Source organism: Nomascus leucogenys, chromosome 11 (genome assembly GCF_006542625.1).
Source record: "Nomascus leucogenys isolate Asia chromosome 11, Asia_NLE_v1, whole genome shotgun sequence".
NCBI classification, from domain to species: domain Eukaryota; kingdom Metazoa; phylum Chordata; class Mammalia; order Primates; family Hylobatidae; genus Nomascus; species Nomascus leucogenys.
The window spans coordinates 22,857,609-22,874,049 of record NC_044391.1 but is presented as its reverse complement, the minus strand read 5'-3'; the positions used below and the strand labels follow the sequence as shown (position 1 = coordinate 22,874,049).

General features: G+C 39.0%; 1 protein-coding gene across 4 annotated transcripts in view; it reads right to left on the bottom strand.

The window, feature by feature from the left end:
* ANKIB1 (ankyrin repeat and IBR domain containing 1) overlaps positions 1-16,441 on the bottom strand; it is a 153,050-nt gene that overhangs the window by 25,389 nt on the left and 111,220 nt on the right. For all 4 annotated transcript variants that reach the window (XM_003252435.4, XM_030822066.1, XM_030822064.1 and 1 more), the window contains exons 10-11: positions 9,817-9,905; positions 549-679 (exon numbers count right to left, since the gene is read on the bottom strand). In XM_003252435.4, coding sequence (XP_003252483.1) covers positions 549-679; positions 9,817-9,905 — 220 coding nt within the window. The remainder of the gene's footprint in view (positions 1-548; positions 680-9,816; positions 9,906-16,441) is intronic.

Sequence of the window (16,441 nt, the reverse complement as noted above, 5' to 3'; positions counted from 1 at the left end):
CCGTGGTTGGCTGAATCCATGAATGCAGAACCCAACAATATGAAACCCATGGATACAGAGAGCCAACTGTATGGAGACAGTATATGGACTGGATTTGGGCCTAGTTTGGGCCTTGAGTCTAAGCCGTATGCTCCAAAACCAGCTTTGCAAGAGATCTATAGAAGGCAGCACTTTGTTAATCATTTGATACACACATACATACACACACACACACACACACACACACAACTCTCTCAAGACTCTCACTGGGGAAGGTGACTAGCAAGAAAGGATTCATGAATTTCTGATCTTCTGGTTGAATACCATAGATTCTTACACTTACCGTTTTTGTTTTTGTTTTTGTAGAGATGGGGTTTTGGTATTTTGCCCAGGCTGGTCTTGAACCCCTGGCCTCAAGTGATCCTCCCGCCTCAACCTCCTGAAGTGCTGGGATTACAGGCAAGAGCCACTGCACCAGGCCCTCTCAAATAATTTATCCTTTGGATTGACAATCAAACTAAATTAAGATTCCAAATGCAAAGCATGCAAAATCCTCTTTAACTTCTTACCTTAGCACACTGCATGTGATTGCAGCCTTCATTCTTCTGTATTGGAGACTTACAGTTGGCACAAGGCTTGGAGTTAGTTAATAACCAGAGACAATTGGCAGCATCCTCGTAGGCTTCACTAACTCCCACAACTTTGGAATATTAAGCACAAACACAAAAATAAATGATTTAGTGTACAACTTCTGGGGGAAAAACCCTCCACACTTTTCTTTGCAGGCTGTCTCTCAATTTTAATAAAATATTTATTTTCTGATCAGGGTCTGTGGCAACATTTTTAAACTGCTTCATTTTGAATAGCCTAAGATAAGGAACACTATTCCAAAATACCTGTTCATGAAACCTGGTTTAAGGGCGATTTCTCCATAAACTTGTGCCCAAATAAACTGGGATCAAAAACAACATACACAAAAAAAGTTTAAAAAAAAAAAGCAACATATTACTCCATTTAAAATAACTATTGTATCAAAGAAAATTACAGAAAGAACAGTTACTTTAGAAAATAATTTACTTAACAGGCCAGATGCAAATAAAATTATCAGAAACTCTTTACCATAGTAAAAAGCAAAAAATATCAACATCTTTTTTATCCATGATTATTCTGGATAAGCTTAAAATTAATTCAATGTGACATATCTAAAACTAAGCATCTCATTTATTACACCCTCTTTCTCTACCATATCTGGTTCCTTTCCATTCCCAGTTCTTATTGCTTTAAGCTAGGGTCCTTCATACCTCTTGCCTAGACAACTAAAGCATAGAAAACCAACTTATCTCCCTAGTTCCTTCAAGGGCCCACCTCCAACTACACTGCTTGCACAGTGATTTTTTAAAAATCTCTCCATGTTTTTCTTTTATTGACACAAAATATTTTACATATTTATGAGGTAGATGTGACTGCAACGTGCATAGAATGTGTAATAAGTCAGGACATCTGACGTACCCATCACCTTGAGTAATTATCATTTCTATGTGTTGGTATCATTTCAAGTCCTCCCTTCTAGTTGTTTTGGAACATAAGAAATATTATCCTCTGTCTAACTCTATGCTTGTCCCCATTAACCAACTTTTTTTTTTTTCTTTGAGACAGAGTCTTGCTCTGTCACCCAGGCTGGAGTGCAGTGGCGCGATCTCGGCTCACTGCAAGCTCCACCTCCCAGGATCACGCCACTCTCCTGCCTCAGCCTCCCGACTAGCTGGGACTACAGGTGCCCGCCACCACGCCCGGCTAATTTTTTGTATTTTTAGTAGAGACGGGGTTTCACCGTGTTAGCCGGGATGGTCTTGATCTCTTGACCTCGTGATCTGCCTGCCTCAGCCTCCCAAAGTGCTGGGATTACAGGCGTGAGCCACCGTGCCCGCCCCCCATTAACCAACTTGTCTTCATCCTCCCATCCCCTGTCAGCCTCCCATCCCACAATGATCTTTTTAGAATACACACCGCTTAAAATCTTTTAATTTGCTCCCCATTGACTACAAGATAAAATCCAATTGCTTTTGCAAAGAATATAAAGCCCATTATGATATGGCCCATCTGCAAGCTCCTCTTACCCTCCATCCCTAATCAAACTTATACTCTTCATTTTCTTAAACTCAACTTATTTTACTATAATTTGAGATCCGCAATCTTAAGGAACGCCATGGTTTTTAAAGATGCTAAATTTTACATTTTATAAACTTCCCTCTCCCCTCCATGGACAGAGTTAGGGGCTAGAGAGTTCCAGATGCATAATTAAAAATTTTTTTCCTGCAAGAATGTCAGCAATTAAGTTGGTTTTTATTTTCTTTTTTAACTCTAAGTGCACTGAGAAGCCCTACATTTTCTTTACTCAAAGAGATGCCAGAAAATCATTTTAGAATCACTGAAAGTGGCCCATCTAATCAAAGCTTTGTTTACATGCAGACACTTTCAGAAGGGTGGTAGGGTAAATGGTTGGCTCTACTGTCAAAGCAGGGGAGAAATCAGACCCTTTACATTTTGAAATTCAAGAAGAAAAGTTACCCAACCCTTAGATATAAGCCCCTGGGGAAGGAAGGGACAAAGGTTTGGGCTCCCTGACCCCTGGGAAGTGGCTCTGTGTATGGATTGGAAGGGCTGAGCAGCAGAAGCAGTCCTCTGATGGAGCCTAGCAGCACAGAAGTGGAGCTATCTTGCTGCAAGGAACCCCAAGTGCTTGCCTACTTAAGTTTATATTAACAATAGAACAGCAGCTACTGTTGGACTGTAAAAGCATTGGTTTTTAACACCACACAGCGAAGAGAAACAGCGGTAATGAACTGATCAGACTTTACTCCAGTTCTGAACATACTTGGTAGAAGATGGTTTGATTAAGGTGTTGGTGGAAAGAATTCTCAGATAATTTGGTGGGTGACAGGAGTTTCAGAAGGAACTTAGTATACTCAGGGCTAATAAGGTCAGGCTGTGGAGGCAATTCTACTTACAAAGGGTATTGCTATAATACCTAATCATTTAAGTACACTTCACATTTAAACATCTAATTTTTATTAAAGTAGTGGCCTTTCTTCTTCCTTCAGCATCAACATTATTGTTAGCTCAGAGGCACTAACATATTCTTATGACTCTTATTGTCCATTGTTATAATAAATAAAGCACAAAGCCATTAAAACAAAGCTGCAGTGTGGCCTGCAACATAACAGTTTTTTCTTCCACCCTTAGAGAGAATGTGATCTCCTAACTGCATTTTAGTGAACTGCATGAAGTAAATCATGTTCACGGAATAACCAACTCTTACTATGATAAAAACTCATGCTGGAAAAAATACCTTTATTTCCAATTCTCTGAACATGCTTATTCTATACATCTGTCCCTTATACATACATTTTTTTTTTTTTTTTTTTTGAGACGGAGTCTCGCACTGTCGCCCAGGCTGGAGTGCAATGGCATGATCTCAGCTCACTGCAACCTCTGCCTCCTGGGTTCAAGTGATTCTTGTGCCTCAACCTCCCAAGTAGTTGGGACTACAGGTGCCCGCCACCACACCTGGCTAATTTCTTTTGGTATTTTTAGTAGAGATGGGGTTTTACCATGTTGACTTGGCTGGTCTCAAACTCGTGACCTGAAGTGATCTGCCTGCATTGGCCTCTCAAAGTACTGGGATTACAGGCATGAGTCATTGCATCCAGCTTACACATACTGTTCTTAACACCAACAACACCGTATCTCCCTTCAATCTATCTGGTGAGATTTTTTCACCTCTACTGACTTTCAAACTCTTCACTTCAGTTACAGCTCTTATTCTTTCTTAATAATCTAGTGTGCTTAGGTCTCTTTCTAAAATGTATTAACTTCATAATAAAGTATTAGAGTATCACAAAATCCAAGATCTATTAACAGAATCAACATGTATGCATGTGAAAACAGTTGCTTTTAAAAACTGAATTTTTAATTTTTTTAGAAATAGAGATACACTCTATTATCCAGACTGGAATGCAGTGGTGCAATCATAGCTCACTGTAGCCTTCAACTTCTGGGCTCAAGAGATCCTCCTACCACAGCTTCCCAAGTAGCTAGGACTACAGGCATGTGCCACAATGCCCAGCTAAGTTTTTTATTTTTTGGAGAGATAGGATCTCACTGTGTTGCCCAGGCTTATCTTGAAATCTGAGCCTCAAGTGATCCTCTTGCCTCAGCCTCCCAAAGTGCTGGGATTACAGGCGTAAACCACTGCACTTAGTCAGACTGAATTTTTAAATAATACAATTTGAATTCAGTTTATTGAGTACGTCCCGTGAAAAATACTGGTCTGAAAAACTTACAAATTAACCATCATTTCATAAAAAATATAACCATTCCTGCTTCTTGCTCTAATTAGACACAACAGAGGCAATTTCAGTGCTTAACAAACACTATTTAAATCTTTATATGAAATTAATTCCTTGAATTGATTTCAGCATATTTTCTAATACTTTTTTCTCATTAATTAGATTTTCTCATCCTGAGTCTCATAATTCAAAGACTTTGGAAAACTGGGCATAAAGAAGAAAACTATTTCATGAAACCACAAATTTGGTTAAACATGTTTATGCCATTTTTTTTTGCATAAAATGCAAAGTAAAAATGCTATGATCCAAAGTAATACATAAAGTTAAAATAGTACCTAATCATACTTTTCCCTTTTGAAATATCATTTTTGTATATTTAATGATGGGGTTCTACTTTAGTATTATAGTTGGCCAATTATTGTTCACTTTAATCCTCGCTCTAAATTTCATAAACATAAGTGACCATTATTGGTCACTATCTTTCAGTGTGGAGGACACAAATCAGTAGAATGAGAAAACTCCTAGGCTTTTCTTAACAATAACTGGGACTTTCTCTGCAGCCTTGGCTTGGTTCCTTCTCTGGTAGAATAAATCTCAGGTGTCTTCAGCCTTTTGTCTCCTATCATGTTTTCAAACATTCTTCCATCTTTCCAAATCAAAACCCCCTTTGGGATCTCCCTAGAAGTAACCATGTATATACCATCTATACCATTTTCTAGCTTTTCTATTTCTTTCCTCCTCTTAGTATCAGGATCATTATCATGAGGAAGGACATTTTTTCACAGTCCCACCCATAATCTGTTCTCACGAGCCAGGCCAGTCTCCTTCCCCTTCCCTGGCAAAAACTTATCTGTGGGTATGGAATGATTCATCCAATTTTAATATGGTAAAGGATAACTAAAAATAGCCATCTATTTAAAAATACTTGCTTTAAAGAGTTTTTCTGCCTTCTGATACCAGATGTGAGATGGATATGCTGTGTGGCAGGGCATTTTTGTTTCTCTTGGCCTTGATATCTCCCTCTGTAAAATCAGGGTAATCTGTGAATTAAGGGCAAGTAGGGAGATGTATTACTCTAATTAGATCACAGGCAAAACAGAAGATTATAATGAACTTGAAGAATTGTGGGAAGAAACCCCAAAGGGGGTTTTGATTTGGAAAGATGGAAGAATGTTTGAAAATATGATAGGAGACAAAAGACTGAAGACACCTTTGATTTGTTCTACCAGAGGACTATATAAACCTAAAAGATCATACCCACAGTTTGAGACTGTTTGAGTGAATGATCAGCAGTCACCTAGTAAGTGATCTGTTCTTACAGTTGGAACCTTTAAAGATGAACAGTTCTTTCAGGGTAATAGATCAAATTTGGGGATAAAAGACTGGGAAAGTGATGTACAAAGCCATTTGATGCCACAGGATAGTAGCACTTTGAGAGGGCCAGTGTATCGCTTAGTGCCCACAAGGAGATGAGTATTCACCTCGAGCTCCCAGGACCCAGGATCTAGACAGCTGTGGAGATGCCAACTCGCCTTGGAGGCTGGGGTGGGGGTTTGGGGGAAAATAAAAGAAAAATACTTGCTTTATATTTCAAACATTGCTGGGCATTTTCTACTCAAGAATTGAATAATATGCTAGACTAATTACTTCTTATGGTGCATTAAATCTTTTAGGCAACTAGCAGACACACAAGATTTACTACTTAAGATTATTTAATCTGTAATCCCAGCACTTTGGGAGGCCGAGGCAGGCGGATCACGAGGTCAGATCAAGACCATCCTGGCTAACACGGTGAAATCCCGTCTCTACTAAAAATACAAAAAAATTAGCCAGGCATGGTGGCGGGTGCCTGTAGTCCCAGCTACTCAGGAGGCTGAGGTGGCAGAATAGCGTGAACCTGGGAGGCGGAGCTTGCAGTGAGCCGAGATCGCATCACTGCACTCTAGCCTGGGCGACACAGCGAGACTCTGTCTCAAAAAAAAAAAAAAAAATTATTTAATATAACTTATAACTCTCCTGTGTATGCCCCCTCCCACCTGAATTACCCATCTTACACCTTCATATCCTGTCACCTGGTCATTCTGAAGTTGTCTCAGAACTAACATTCTTACCTAGTTTCTCAATAATCTCCATTTTATCATCCTTACTTCTGCCTGAGTGATCTTTGTAAGTAAGCATCTTCATCACTCTCCTACTTAAAACCCCTTTTCAGTGTCTAGGATTTCCTAGCATTATGCATAACCACCTCTTTGTGCCCAATGCTTGATTTGGACTCCTGTCTGCACAGTCTCATCTCTCAATGCACCACTAAACTGATTGTATGAATTATTTGCAGTCCTTGAATATGCCACGCTACTTCACGTTGCCACTTCACTCTATGCCTGGAATGTCTTTCCTATTCTGGTTCATGTGAAGGACATCTATCAGCTTTCAACATGCAGCTTGAGCATCAATTCTTTTATAAAGTGTTTCCTAACCCTCTCCCATAGATAATTGGCCTCCTCTTTCTTTGTCCTTCCCCTCCCCTAAAAGTTATCACATACATGAACAATGTCTCTCATATTCGTAACACATTTTTCCTTAGTTTTGTATACAGTTGCCTCTCTAAAATATAAACTTCAAGAGCATAGAAGGCATTTATTTCTGTATTCTAACATAAAACAGCACTCAATAAACATTAATTAAATAATGAAGATAACATTTAAAATTAACAATTTATTCCTAAGTTTCTTAGCATCTTTTCTGAGTTTCAGATGAACACTTATAAAATTCCACTGGACATCTCCACACATATGTTCTGTAAGTACTTCAAGTTCAGAATGTCCACCAAAACTCATTATTTTCCCCGGAAAGTTACTTGCTTATCTGAGTTTCCTGTTTCACTAATGGCATAATTTACCCTCTGACCCAAACTAAAAATTCACCGTCCTACCTTTAGTCTATCTTTTCTTCAATTCACGCTTCATACTCATCAGTTATCTTGATAAAAATAACTTTTCTGATACTGCCACTTCTCTACTAAAATAACACATTTTATGGCTTATTCTATTAGGAGGATAAATTCAAACAATTTGGCAATAACACTCACAATCTGGCAACACCTACCTTTCTAGCCTCATCTCTTGCAAGTTTCTCCCATGTACCTTAACCTTAAGTTCTAAAGAAATGTATAAAGAAATGCAGGTAGGTGGCCAATAGCGAGCCATTCATAACAGAAATATAAATATTTCTAGCTGCCAGAAGCAAGAAAATAAAGCAAATTCCAATTGTTTTATCACATCTAAAGGTGCTGCAGGGTAACGGTATGAATCCATTTATAGAAGACAAACACATATACACACCCCTACGTATCAGGAGAATAGGTGAAATGGGTGGGTATGAAGAGCAATGGCTAGTACAATGAATCTGGGGAACAAACACAATCTATAAGGGCATTTTTTTTTTTTTTTTTAGATGGAGTCTTGCTCTGGCATCCAGGCTAGAGTGCAGTGGGGCGATTCAGCTCAGTGCAACCTCCGCCTCCTGGGTTCAAGCGATTCTCCTGCCTCAGCCTCCTGAGTAGATGGGATTACAGGCGCACACCACCATGCCGGACTAATTTTTGTATTTTTAGTAGAGATTGGGTTTCACCATGTTGGCCAGGATGGTCTTGAACTCCAGACCTCAAGTGATCCACCTGCCTCAGCCTCCCAAAGTGCCGGGATTACAGATGTGAGCCATTGTGCCTGGCTTAAAAAATCTGTTGACTAAACGGTGCATGAATAGGACAAGAATGTTTAATCAGACTTCACTATAAAATATCCAAAGATTATCCACTTCTCTTTGCTCCTGATAATGGACATGAAGCCTTCTCAACAAGTGAAAGGAATCTCCCTCATTGTCAACTAATAAGTGGCATTTTGGTTTATACGGTAGTCTCTTCTCCATGGGTCAGAATAACCCTGAGTCAGTGGACAAAATGAACCTCGTAGATCTAAAATGCTGAGGACCAGCCCTCAGGCAGTGGTAAATTCCCTGATATAATAGAAGCCTGTAAAGTATCATGGCCACCAGGCTATCTCTCTCAACACCACTTCAGTTGCTGACAGTAATTACCTACTACGAGGCAGAGATACTAAACTCCAGTTCATAGCTCACTGCCTTCAAGAAGATTCTTTGACACCCTTTCTTCCCCCAACCTGAGTTTGTCATTGTTTGTGGACTCTCAACTTCACTCAACTATATCAGTTATCATATGATACTGTAATGTCTGACTGCTTCCCTCTAGCCTCTGCATGCCCTGAAGTCTGGCATCATCTTTATTATGTGCTTTGCTCATGTAAGTGTAGATTTTTTTTTTCTTTTTTTGAGACGGAGTCTTGCTCTGTTGCAAGGGTGGAGTGCAGTGGCGCAATCTTGGCTCACTGCAACCTCCACCTCCTGGGTTCAGGCAATTCTCCTGCCTCAGCCTCCCAAGTAGCTGGCACTACAGGCACACGCCACCATGCCCAGCTAATTTTTTTATTTTTAGTAGAGATGGGGTTTCACCATGTTGGCCAGGATGGTCTCCATCTCTTGACCTTGTGATCCGCCTGCCTCTCAGCCTCTCAAAGTGCTGGGATTACAGGTGTGAGTCCCTGTGCCCGGCCCCTATAAGTGTAGATTTATTGGGTGACTTGTGACATCTCAAGCTAACACCATTATCTAAGTCTTTTTTTTTTTTTTTTTTAAAGACCAGAACTAATTAATTTTCACTTATATTTTTTGAGAGAAAACAGTTGTCATAAAACATTTTAGAAGATGGGAAATTATTGCAAAGCAGATAGATTTATCTGTTAAATGTGGGAACTGCTATTAGGAAGGCTTTAAAAAGGAGTCCCCTCAGAGATTCAAACCCATTCTGTTCACAAGGCACATGCCCTGTGTCATTCAACCCAATCTAAGCATTAGTTTTCCTCTGTAAAACAGAATTACTAACATCAACCTCATATCATTTCTGTGATGATTAACAGACATAACGTATTTACAGAAGTCTCAGTGACAATACTTATCTATATGGTATTTAACATCAGTAAATCTATAGAACCACATAACAGCAAGAAATTAACTTGCTGTATCCTTCATTGGAAGCTTTCAGGGATATGAGAAGCTCACTCTCACTACAGATCATATACTACTTCCACAAAGTACAGAACAACTGGTTGGCTCACCCTAGGATAAAAGAAAAGGGCTATAGGAGGAGGATTAAATGGGACCCCCATTTACCCTGTTTATCTTCAGCTGGAAAGTAAGTCTGTTAGAAACATGGAACTTGTCCATGATTTCTCCTTGCCAAAACTCTATTACCTCCAAAAGGAAGTTAGTCAAAGGGACTGTGATGTTAAACAGGAGAGCCCTTGCATTAACAAATGTGAAAACCTCTTAAATAAAGACTAAAAAAGATATCACCACATTATCTTTTGAATGCTATCAGGAAATAGGTAGCAAAGCTATCTAAAATTCCTCTTACGTTCTTCTGGTTTCATTTCGGTTATTTTTTGCAGCCAATTCTTCCATGTTTGGCAGTCACAAGGCTCATGTGCTTCACCAAGGCACTCCCTAAAGAAAATAAACATAGAAAAGACAATTTTAAAATATTCTTCATCAACATCAAGGTAAAAAAAATTTATAGAGGGCGGGCGTGGTGGCTCATGCCTGTAATCCCAGCACTCTGGGAGGCAAAGACGGGTGGATCACCTGAGGTCAGGAGTTCGAGACCAGCCTGGCCAATATGGTGAAACCCCATCTCTGCTAAAAATACAAAAAATTAGTCGGGTGTGATGGCACATGCCTATAATCCCAGCTACTCAGGAGGCTGACACAGGAGAATCGCTTGAACCTGGGAGGTGGAGGTTGCAGTGAGCTGAGATCGCATCATTGCACTCCAGCCTGGGCAACAAGAGCAAAACTCCACCTCAAAAAAAAAAAAAGAAAAAAAAAAAGTAGAAAGTATTCTTCCAATTTTAAAGTTGAAAAAACTAAGGCACGGTGACTAATGAGAGATGGAGCATTTCAATGGAGGCACTGAAAATGAGATTCCAAAGCTTGATACCATTAGACCAGTTTTATAAAAAAAAAAACACAGTACATTCATTTACATATTTCAAAAGTTCTAAATAGATTAATATTTATAACTTAGATTTGCAAGTCTTCAGAGCTTTAAAACATTTGAACCAATTACGTTTTATCCTCATTAATATTTTAAATTATTGTTATTCAAAGGTGTATTCCTGGCCATTACTGAGCAGCTTTTTAGACATGCAGAAGAACAGGCCCCATGTGATTTACAGATTAGAATCTATATTTTATCAAAATTACCAAATGAACCTTCTTCATTTTAAAGTTTGAAAAACACTGTTTTAAGTTGAATTATTGTAGTTACTTTTACCTCTGCATCCCCAGGTAACAGCTAGGGTAACTCAATTTACTTTTATTGGAATTTGGGAAATTTTGATTTAAATAATTAAAAACATCAATTTACCATTTGTAACTCTATTTTATATTCTTTCCATAGCTATTTAAGAAGTCAAACACTAAAACGAGCCTAAAGCCTTGATGAACTGCCATTTTAATTCAAGATGATGCTATATTGTATAGGACAAAGCTAATTATTCCAGTAAATAATAACATTATTCGGAGGAGGGAACAACCCAATCTGGAAGTGACATCATCACCATCAGTGCTATTTTAAAAGATTTTATTTACAAAGGTTAAGCTTGGGCAGGGAGTGGGGGCTCACGCCTGAAGTCCCAGCTACTTGGGAGGCTGAGATAGGAGGATCACTTGAGTCTGGGAGGTGGAGGCTGCAGTGAGCTGAGATCATGCCACTGCAGTCCAGCCTAGGCAACAGAGCAAGACCCCGTTTCAAGGAAAAAAAAATAAAAAAAGGTTATATGTGTTAAGAAGACACACCAACTGACTCATGTAGTCTTACAAACTAAGAGGAAATTAAGAATGCATCGATTATACTTCATATTTGTTAAAATGGTGATTATTTAAAAAAAAAAACAAGTTGTTGGTGTGGATGTGCAAAGACTGGAACCCTTGTGCACTGCTGGTAGAAATGAAAATGCTGATGCAGTTGCTGTGAAAAATAGTTTGGTGACTCCTCATAAAGTTAAACTTAGAATTACCATATGATTCAGCAATTTCATTCTAAGGTATGAGAGAACTGAAAGCAAGGATTCAAACTTGTACACCAACATTCACAGTATTATTCACAACAGCTAAAAGGGGGAAACAACCCAAGTGTCTATCAACAGATGAATGGATAAACAAATTGTGAAGTATATATACACACACACACACACACACACGTTCACACAATAGAATATTCAGCCATAAAAAGGAATAATATTTGGATACATGCTACACTATGAATGAGCCTTAAAAACATTTTGTTAAGTGAAATAAGCCAGACACAAAAGTACAAATATTCTAGAATTCCACTTATATTAAATATTTAGAATAGGCAAATTCATAGAGAGAGAAAGTAGAGTGGTTGTTACCAGCTTGGGGGAGGAGAGGATGGGGAGTTACTGCTTAATGGTTACAGAGTTTCTGCTTGGGATCATGAAAAAGTTCTGAAAATGAAAAGTGGTTATGAAACGTTATAGTTGCACTGTGAATGTAATTAATGTCACTGAATTGCATACTTAAAAATGGTTACATGGTAAAAAAAAATGCACCAATTGCCTTGAAAGGGTAATTTAGTTTCCTCACACTCCTGACTTATCATCTAATCTGGCACTTGGGAAATCTTTTCCATAATTGTGGTTTTACAGAGCTCCTAGCAACTTAGTGGTAGCTCAAAAGACATTAAAAAAAAATGGGTTGATTAAAATATGGAAGTGAGCTGGGCACAATGGCTACTCAGGAGGCTGAGGCAGAAGAATCAATGGAGCCCAGAAGTTCGAGGCTATAGTGTGCTATTACCGCTCTAGCCTGTGCAACACAGCACGACCTAATCTCTTTAAAAAAGTGGATATATAAAGTCAGGAAACAACAGATGCTGGAGAGGATGTGGAAAAATAGGAACGTTTTTACACTGTTGGTGGGAGTGTAAATTAGTTCAACCACTGTGGAAGACTGTGGTGATTCTTCAAGGGTCTAGAACTAGAAATACCATTTGATCCAGCAATCCCATTACTGGGTATATACCCAAAGGATTATAAATCATGCTACTATAAAGACACATGCACACATATGTTTATTGCAGCACTATTCACAATAGCAAAGACTTGGAACCAACCCAAATGTCCATGAATGATAGACTGGATTAAGAAAATGTGGAATATATACACCATGGAATACCATGCAGCCATAAAAAAGGATGAGTTCACGGCCTTTGCAGGGATGTGGATGAAGCTGGAAACCATCATTCTCAGCAAACTATCACAAGAACAGAAAACCAAACAATGCATGTTCTCACTCATAAGTGGAAGTTGAACAAGGAGAACAGATGGACACAGGGTGGGGAACATCACACACTGGGGCCACTTGGGGGATGGGAGGCTAGGAGAGGGACAGCATTAGGAGAAACACTTAATGAAGGTGACAGGTTGATGGGTGCAGCACATGGCACATGTATGCCTATGTAACAAAACTGCACATTCTGCACATGTACACCAGAACTTAAGTATGAAAAAAAAGTGGATACATTAGATTCACTTTAGTGCATATTAACATCAATTCTGCTTTCCAGAAATGTAAGGGATACCTGTGATAACTGTTAATTTTAATTTGGCACACACGCTAGCAGACATTAGAGTAACAAATGTGCCACAGATCTAGGAACAGTGTTTCCATATGGTGCCTGCAAACACAGGTGGGAATGCAGAATCTACATTTCTCATGACTCATTTTTTTAAAAAGCTTGTTTGTCATTTGCATCTCAATAAAGCTAGAAAAAAAAGCCCAGAAGTATAAAAATCCCTCATATATCTGCAGTAACTAAAACAAACAAATGTAATCAATGAAATAAATTATTTCTATTAAGATTTTTTTCCCTGGAGACTTTTTTCCCCTGGAGATTAAACAGCATATTCAATATCCATTTCCTGGCAGAATCAACGCTGGTAAATACTGGTTTTGCTGTCAGAACATTTTCTGAAAATGTTCTGGAAAAAAAAAAAAAAGAAAGAATCATGGGGGAACAAAGCCCAGTGTTTTCAAATAAAGTCTGAAAAAAAAAAAAGGCCACTTCTTCAAAAGGCCATAATTGCTTATCAATGTGCTTGGCTCTCCAAGACTGTGTTGTATTAGATAGCAAAAGAAGGTTTTCTTTCCCAGAACCTCACAGGAGGACACAGACTTGCTGCTTCCTTGGTTGTGAGCCCAATCAGTAGGACCACTTCAGGGTGTTATAACTGGTTGGTACAGTTTCTATTAGTTTCCAATGCAATACTAAGAAAGGATATTAAAAAAAGAAGCAGCTTATAAATAAAAAAAGAAGCTACAGCATGGACTGTGAATTAAAGAGCTTGAGGTTGCCATATTTTTTTTTTTTTGAGACGGAGTCTTGCTCTATGGCCCAGGCTGGAGTGCAATGGCACGATTTCCGCTCACCGCAACCTCCGCCTCCTGGGTTCAAGTGATTCTCCTGCCTCAGCCTCCTGAGTAGATGGGATTACAGGTGCGCAACACCATGCCCAGCTAATTTTTTGTATTTTTAGTAGAGACGGGGTTTCACCATGTTGGCCAGGCTGATCTTGAACTCCTGACCTTGTGATATGCCCGCCTTGGTCTCCCAAAGTGCTGGGATTACAGGCGTGAGCCACTGCACCTGGCGGAGGTTGCCATTTAATACTATAAAATATATTTAAAAACTATGGCATCTGGAAAAATAAACTCAGAATTCTCCAAAGTATAGTAATAACAATGCCACTAAACATAGTAATTGACAATCTAGATGATCAACGTAGGGAAGAGAGGTTATTCTGAGAAAAGTAGTGAAGATGCTAGAATGCCAACTTACTAAAGAAAGTTTTTTTTTTTTCTTTTTCTTTTTTTTGAGAGAGTCTTGCTCTGGCACCCAGGCTGGAGTGCAGTGGCGTGATTTTGGCTCACTGCAGCTTCCACCTCCTTCCTACTCAAGCTATCCTACTGCCTCAGCCTCCCAAGTAGCCAGGACAATAGGTATGCACCACCATGCCCAGCTAATTTTTGTATTTTTTGTAGAGACAAGGTTTCACCATGTTGCCCAGGCTGGTCTCGAATTCCTGGGCTCAAGGGATCCACCCATCTCAGCCCCGCAAAATGCTGGGATTACAGCCGTAAGCCACTGAGCCCGGCCTAAATTCCTGAAGAAAATTTTAACCAATGACTGTTGACAAGTATTCTAAAGTCCCTGGTATCTGTTGCTGAAACTGCATCTCAAAATGTCAGTAAAACAAGAGTATGGGGAGGGGAATCTCAGGACACAGCATACTGAATCTCAGCCAGAGACACCAATAGGGTGGGTTTATTCAGGTAAAAAAGTACCCTGGTAAAAGATTATAAAGAAAAAAAATAGTTGCCTAATCTAAACTCCTACACATAGTTCAAATATGATTGGTTAACCTAACATCAAGTGATCAAGGAATGGCTCTCTTCTTGAAAATGTGCCAGTATGCACAACTGGTTGCATGACTATACAGTGGTTCTAAAGGGCTCTGGAAAAGGAAAAAACCTTCCACTAAAGTTTTAAAATTTATTACTTGATGGAAGAAATTCCTATTCAGAAGTTGGCAATTTCAATTCAATGCCATTTTAGAACTTTTTATTAATAAGCAATTCTGAGTGAATTAAGTAGAAATCTTCATTTTTATGATTCTTCCCTTTAGCTAACATTTTTTAGTATACCAGGCAATGTTCTAAATACTTCACATGTACTGACTCAATTCTCTTAACAACTCTTTGTAACTGGTACTATTTATCCCCATTTTACATGCACAGAGAGGTTCAGTAACCTATCAAAGGCCATATAAGTAAAGAGTGGATAAGCTAAAATTTGAAGCTAAATAGTTTTTCGTTCTGGAACTTGCACTGTATGTTGACTGCATCAGATAGGAAGGCTTTATTTTATCATATTATTTTAGGAGAGGATGTTTATCACCAAGCCACAGAGCTAGTTAGTGGCAGAGCTGTCTCACAGGCAGGTCCTGTATCTCCCAGATTATTATAACTCCGTACTCTGTTGAAATTTGATAAATTGAGCCCTCAAGTGGTATTTATTTATACAGATGTGCTACTCTGCAGAGAGTACACATGATATTTAAATAAGGTCTTATGAAGGAATTGCCAAATAAGTAGTATCATGTTTTTATTTCTGGGCCTGTGAAGAGCTGGAAAATGTTTTGTTAGTTGGCAGGAGTCTGATACTTAAATAGCTAGATACTGCCAATCTAGAAAAATCTATTTTTCCATAACTAGAGCTGTTAAACTAACGGCTTAAAACTGATTTTGTAAGAAAAGATGAGATACAATTATTAGGTCTACAAATACAGATTGCTTCATCTATTTTGTCCACAGGACTCCAGGAGAGTCCCTTGGCCTGTGAGGTTTGTGGAAAGGGAGATGATGCATGCAACTACTGCTCTGAATAAAGGAGTAGGTATTGATCAAAATCCTTATTGTGAATGTTGGAGAAAAAAGATACTCACTTTCAGACTTTTCTCCAAACTTGCCAAGTCTGTACATTGTACTCTGATCCAGTGGAAACTTAAGTGGACTAGAAACCTGATACTGTGGTTTCTCAAGCTGTACATCACTATGATTCAAAAATTTGTTCCTTTTAAAGACTTTTTTGCACAGTTTCAGTAAATAAATGCTCAACAGCTAGGTAATATAAACTCCACCTTATTATTACTATTATTATTATTTGAGATGGAGTCTTGCTCCGTTGCCCGGGCTGGAGTGCAGTGGCTCGATCTCGGCTCACTGCAACTTCCGCCTCCCGGGTTCAAGCGATTCTCCTGCCTCAGCCTCCCGAATAGCTGGAACTACAGGAGCATGCCACCAGGCCTGGCTAATTTTTTGTATTTTTAGTAGAGATAGGGTTTCACTGTGTTACCTAGGGTGGTCTCGATCTCCTGACCTCGTGATCCCCTTGCCTT